This window comes from Ictidomys tridecemlineatus, chromosome 3, assembly GCF_052094955.1.
Source record: "Ictidomys tridecemlineatus isolate mIctTri1 chromosome 3, mIctTri1.hap1, whole genome shotgun sequence".
NCBI lineage: Eukaryota > Metazoa > Chordata > Mammalia > Rodentia > Sciuridae > Ictidomys > Ictidomys tridecemlineatus.
The window spans coordinates 39,945,162-39,951,540 of NC_135479.1; the positions used below are offsets into that span (position 1 = coordinate 39,945,162).

A 6,379-nucleotide genomic window follows, 5' to 3' on the forward strand; every position below is an offset into this window, starting at 1 on the left:
AAATGGCTCTTTCAACCCAGGAAACCTTGTATGGGTTAACTGGGCTCCAGTCCCACATTTGCTACTGACCTACTCTTTGACCTTGGATCAAATATTTGACCTTAGATCAAACCACTCTAGGATTCAGGAAGGGACTGAGAACATAATCTGAAAAAAAGGAGCTTTTCAGGAACAAATATAAAGCAATAACTAAAGGGCATATTATCTGTGCAAAATTATAAATATCAGTGGCATAGATCAGAAATCAGAAATGAATCCAACCACATATAAAATTTGCCAAATGATACTACATTTCAAACAATAGATAAAGAAAGGGTTTCTTTTTTTTCTTTTTTAATATTTACTTTTTAGTTGTATGGACACAATATCTTTATTTTATTTATTTATTTATTTATTTCAGAGAGAGTTTTTAATATTTATTTATTTTTAGTTTTCTGTGGACACAACATCTTTATTTTATTTTTATGTGGTGCTGAGGATCGAATCCAGCGCCCCACACAAGCCAGGCAAGTGCGCTACAGCTTGAGCCACCTCCCCAGCCCTTATTTATTTATTTTTATGTGGTGCTGAGGATCAAACCCAGGGCCTCGCATGTGCTTAAACAAACCCTCTACCGCTGAGCCACAACTCCAGCCCCCAAGGAAGGGTTTCCTGGATGCAAACTGTCTTGGGTCTGAAGCAATGGAAGGAAGGGTGGAAGAGAAGCCCCACTGATTCAACAGTAAAAAAATAAGATTTTTTTCTACAACGATATTGTCCTATCACAACTAACAGATTCATATTTATGGTAATGTTAAAAGTCTATTTAAATATTTAGGAAAACCATCAAGATCCCAAAGAAAAGAAAAGATATTTCCCTCAAGGAAAAATCTGAGTAGAAAACGAAAACATGGAACATCTGGGAGTTGAACTGTGACCCTCAGGTGTCCTGCTTGGGGTGACTTCTGCAGCCCACGGGGAAGGAGAAGGGGGCTGTCAAGGGATGGCATGGATTGGCTCTGCTACATCCCCATTTGAGCAGACCAGATAAACGCCAGAACAACAGGGACCCAAGGACAGGGGTCACCTACTTTTTTCACCTCCAATACCCACAAAAGGCATCCTGAACATTTGGTTGAAGGGAGACCCCCATGGGACCCACAAGGCCAACATCGTGGGGTCCCGTTAGCTTCATGCTGCGTCAGGGAGCTTCCACATGCTGAAGAACCACACAGCTTGGAGGAATTGGTTCAATTCCATTTCTGACACAGAGCCCAACAGACCCCAGTTTGAAACTGGGTGACCACTGGTGTCCCATTGATCCAAGAAGGGGAGGAAGGGTGTGCCTGACTATACTGACCTCCCCTGCCACTGATTTCTAGAAAGTGAATTCTGGAGGCAGGGACTCATGACAGGTGGCATGTCCCATTCACCACAATTTGATCTTCCAAGACTGTCCACTTGGTAGGAAATAATGGGGAAGCTGCCCACAACCCCCACACTCTTCCCCAAGTGTGCCAGGTTGGCACCAGTGTCCCAGAGGCAGGAAGGAGAAACTCTAACAGCTTTCTGAACAATCTGAGACCAAGTATCCACTGGAAAGGCTTCATCCCTGCTCCTTGTTGAGCCCCGTCAGGGGAACATTCAAAAGATAGCACAGGGGCAATGAATGCAGAGGGACTGGACATCTGCCAGAGGTCAAAGTCATGCTCAGGAGCTGCTCTCCTTAAACACTATGCACCAACAGGAAGGAAGAAACAGGCTTCTGATGCCTCAGGAGGGATGGAGAGTAGGCATCATGTGGAACTTATTATGAAAAAAAACTGTCCAAAGTTTTTGTAGTTTCTTTCCTAGAATTAACTTTCTGTCCAGAAATGATTTCTAGGTGGGCTTCTCCAAAAGCAGGAGGATGTTCTTGGTGATATTCAGGACCTCCCTCCTGAAAATGAAATATTGGGTACACATTCTCTCTGCTTCCTGGAGTCTCAAATGCTTCCCACTAAAAATTCTCCTCCATTCATCCAAATGGTTTGTTTTTAAATGTACACACACCCATAGGAACTGGCAAAGGAAATTAATCAAAAAATGTGAAAGACGCAGAGAAAAAAAAAAAACATGATACACTTTGTTCTAGGTTCTGATTCTAAATCTGGCAGGAGGTGTGAAGGGCTGGCAGCTTGGTGGTAGCCATAGCAGTGGCAGCAGTGGGCTCCCTCCTGCCTTGGGCTTGGGGTGCCAGGCCAGCAGCTGCTATACCCTTAGGAACCAGAGGGAGAGTGGGTGGCACTCAGGAGCCTAGGGAGAGATGCTCTATCCTGTAAGGATAGCAGCTGGGGGATGCACCTCCAACTGCAGCAGGGCCTTATGGGTAATGTAACGGATAACCCCAAATCCTCAGCCCAGGCTCACCAAGTCCTTCACCTGGAAATTCCATAGCTTCAATCCCACTTGGGCATCTGCGTTTAGCTGGCTCTTCAAATTATACCAAAGTTGTCATTTTTGCCAACCCTCCTCCCCCATCCGCCATTTTCTCTTTCCTCCTTGCTTCTGAATCTCAGGTAATGTGGACCCTCCTCAGCTATGCAGGTCTATTAAGATCTTTCTGTTCTCCTATCACATGTCCCTCTCTCTGTCCATGCTCATTGTCGTCTTCCAAGTTGTATTATTACTTGGATAAATGTCTCCCAAAAGTCCATATATTAAGGGCTTGGTCCCCAGCTTGGAGCTATTAGGAGGTCAGGCCTAGTGGGAGGTCTTCAGGTCATTGGGGGTATGTCCTCAAAGGACCCTCCCTCCCTTTACTCTTTGGCTATGAAGTGAGGGGCTTTTGCTTCACCAGAATGTGCTGCTCTAGGCCCAAAAGCAGTGGGGTCAACCAATCATCAACAGGAACCTCCAAAACTATGAGGCAAATTAAGCCTTTCCTCTTTATAAGTTGACCATCTCAGGTATTTATTGCAGCACTGGAAAACTGACTAACACAAGTGAGTCTGTTCTTGGCAGCAGGTCCCTGACCAGCTTCTCATTCCTGCAATACACCTCAACTATCCCACTGCCACACAGGATCTTTCCAAACACTGCCTGGATCCTGAAACAACCCTGCTTAAGAACTTTGAAACGCTTCCCTTCCCCACAATAAAGGTCTGGTTCAAGCTGTTTTTTCAGCCTTATCTCCTTCCTCTAACCCAGCATATCTCCTCTGGCCCAAACAGACCCATCTCTTCAAGTTGTGTAACTGAACATCTATGACACTGTCATCTCATCCCCAGACCGCAGCGCTCTCTACCCCCCATCACTAGGACATCTCTCTCCTACAGACCAAGAGGGAAAAGCAAATGCACAACAGCACCTGAGTACCAAACAAAGAAAAGAACCATTTCCTTGTTGAAGGTCAAATGTCCATTTCTGGGCTCCAAAGCCAATCCTAGGCACTCCCCACTCCATTCCTGGCATCTAGACTCTAGGCATTGCAAATGATAACAAACTAATTTCCATTTGTAACCTCCAGTACTCCCTCATCATTATTGCAGAATTAAAGAAATAAAATTCGCCTTCAAAAGAGCTCATATGGTGAGGCACTCCCCAAGGATGGCAGAGATCTGACTTCATGGTGTCCATGGACTTTGATGATGGAAGTGGAAAGAAAGCCTGATGGTTAACTCTAGCCCTTCCCCCATCTCCCCAGCCTCCTACTGCAAGTCCCTTGACTACAGAAAACTTCCCAGGCATTCAATACATGTTGTATTGTAGAAGCAATCCGGTTTCTACATGGTATGAATCCAGCTCTGGTGCAGTGGGAATTGGGAGGAAGGGAGGGAGGGATTCTCTTAAGAGAGCCGGTGGTTTCCTCCTGATACCTGGAGAGCAGTGTTGCCCAGCCCCAGATGCACTAGGCCACACCTCCACCCGACGTCACCACCTCAGAAGCACAGAGCTAGGGAAGCCCACGCAAAGCAGGGAGACAGGAGACTGATTTCAGAGAGGGCTGGAAGGAAGGGGGGGGTATTTAACTGCTCACATACCTGATCAAACAGGACTTTCCACTGCTGTCAGAGAGGGAGGCCATGCAGGAGAGGAGGAAGAGAGAGAAAGAAAGAAAGAAAGACACACTTATCACCAAGGTCTCTGTAGCCTCCTGATGTTTCTGACCTAGCCTCCCAGCTACTGCCCAGGAGTCATAATTAGGCTCAGGGACTGGCCACAAGAACCCGGAAAAAACCTGCTTAACTGTTCCCAAATGAACAAATAGAGGGAAGTCACAGTAGGGGGTGGGGATGGGGGCAGCAAGGTGGGTGTCTCAGGTATGGGACAGTCAGGTGGAGATATGAGTAGAACAAGGATGATTCTCAAAAATTACCAAATAAAGGCATACATTTCTGATCAAGGGCCTCTGACAACTTCTGCTGCCTAAAGTTTATGTCCACATCTCCTCCCACGCCTCTGAATGCATGCCCAGGTGCAATTCCCTCAGTCCCTGCTGGGGCCAAGAGCCCTGCTAAGGAGAAGGGACTCCTGCATAAACATTAACATTTTGCCTGCAGAATTTTGGGTTGGGGGGAGGGCGGCTTCCCAATGTGCTGAAACTCACCCATTCTCTTCCAAGGTTCAATCTTAAACTGTGGGTACATGAGATTCTACCACGGGTTTGGCGCCCAAAGGAAGTGATAGATTTAACCACAGAAGCCTGAGACATGTTAAACTCCCCGCCCCATTCAGATTTTCTGGTTTTAGTTTTGTAGGTTGGGGGCCTGGTTTCACTTCCATCGTTCAGCCCTGAGGGAGGGATGGGGCCAAGCAGGGTATCTGCCCAATTTTTCATCCCTATTGGTATAGGTTAACCCCGGGAGGCAGAAGCTTAAGCAACTCCAGTTCCCAGGGCTTCCCAGCGCTGGATCTGCGGTCGGCGTGATGGAGACCCGAGCAGCAGATGGCAGGGAAGATCTTTGGGGTAGTCCCTCCCTGGTCTCGCCCAGGGGACCGTCCCTAGCTCCGACGTGATCTCAGACTCTTGAGCTCCCTTCTAGGAGCAAAACCGCTTTCAGCACTCCTTCTTTCCCTGCTCTAGCGGGGTTTACGGACAGGGGGCAGTTTGAATTTCAAACAGTGTTGCGACAAGGCAGGTGTCCGGGAGGGAGCTAATCAGGGAGAAGAGGCTCGCCAGATCTGTGTGCGTTGCCGGAGACGGGGGATTCTGCAGCGCCCGTTCTTCCCAGGGCTCAGAGTCCGCAGGTCGCGAAAGAGAGGGGAGGGGGAGTCACTGCTGTGACGCGGCCGCCTCTGCAGGAAAACGCCGTGTCCCGGGCACTGCACCAGCCGCGGGGAGGGGGCTCCTGCGGCCGGCAGGTCCCTGGCGCAGCGGCCAGGGCTGTGTCCCGCAAGAAAGCCGCGGGAGCCCGAGCAGGGGCTGGGGTGGCACGCGTGTGCACCTAGGGGAGACCGTTCCCTCCGCCCCCTCCGGTTCTTGGGGACCCGGCCAATCCGGGCGCTCCTGCATCACCTTGAGACCTCCAAGTTGCCCCGCGGGGGTGAGACGGAGACTGTACTCTCCCTGGCGCCCCCCAGAAAGTTTGCACGGGCGGAGGAGGGGGTACTTACATCCTCCGGCGCCGCGGGCAGCCTCTCATTGGCTTCAGGTTCCAGCTCCTCGATGCGCTCCGCCTCGGCGCAGGCGGCCACTGCGGGGCCGGGGCTAGGATGCTCGCCCATGGCCGAGGTGGGGTCCAGGGGCGGCTGGCGGTTGCAGCGCTCGTCCCGGGGCGCCGGGCTAACTTTGCGCCGCGCCCGCCGCGCTGCTCCCGGGGCTCAGAGAGCGCCGCGCCGCCTCCGCGCCAGCCCCGCAGCCCGCGCCCGCCCCCATGGCCCTGGCCCCAAGCCGCCGCCGCCGCCGCCGCCGCTTACCGGCGACCCTGGGACGCCCGGCCCCCAGCCACCAAACTTCTCCGCGCTCGCCACCCCGCCGGCCTCCGCCTCCGCCACGGCCCTGCGCCCGGCTCCGAGGCGAGGGCGCCCTTGGGCCAGCCCCGGCCCCGCCGCTCCCCGCACTCCCTTCCCGCTCTGCGCGGCCCCCGCTCTGCGCCGGAGTCTCCTCCTCCCCGCGGACTCCTCGGGGGCGGCGCGCGGGCGGGGGCGGGGCGGCGCGGCGCTCGGGGCTCGCGGCCCCCGCCCCCCAGCCGAGCCCGGACGCCACCGCCCGGGCCGTGGCGGTCAGAGCTGCGCGGCCCCGGGAGGAGGGAGAGCTGCAGCGGTGTTGGCGGGGAAGTGGCTGCATGGCCCAGGGTGGGGATGGGGACTGCGCTCTCCCCTGGCCCGTGAACAGCAGCCTTCTCTTGGAGCCGGGGTTCATCTCCCTCACCTGGTTAATGATAATTTGGAGGCAACAGATATGTGGAGGTAGAAGCGA

At 52.5% G+C, this 6,379-nt stretch overlaps 1 protein-coding gene across 6 annotated transcripts in view; it reads right to left on the reverse strand.

The window, feature by feature from the left end:
* The window catches only part of Rhbdl3 (rhomboid like 3), a 50,404-nt gene extending 44,347 nt beyond the window's left edge, over positions 1-6,057 (reverse strand). For 2 of the 6 annotated variants that reach the window (XM_078042490.1, XM_078042487.1), the window contains exon 1: positions 5,575-6,057. In XM_078042490.1, coding sequence (XP_077898616.1) covers positions 5,575-5,685 — 111 coding nt within the window. In that variant the 5' untranslated portion in view covers positions 5,686-6,057. Of the gene's footprint in view, positions 1-4,001; positions 4,026-5,574 lie in introns of all 6 variants that reach the window. The other 4 variants (XM_078042489.1, XM_078042488.1, XM_078042486.1 and 1 more) reach the window with 4 other exon arrangements.
* Between the last annotated feature and the right edge of the window lie 322 nt (positions 6,058-6,379).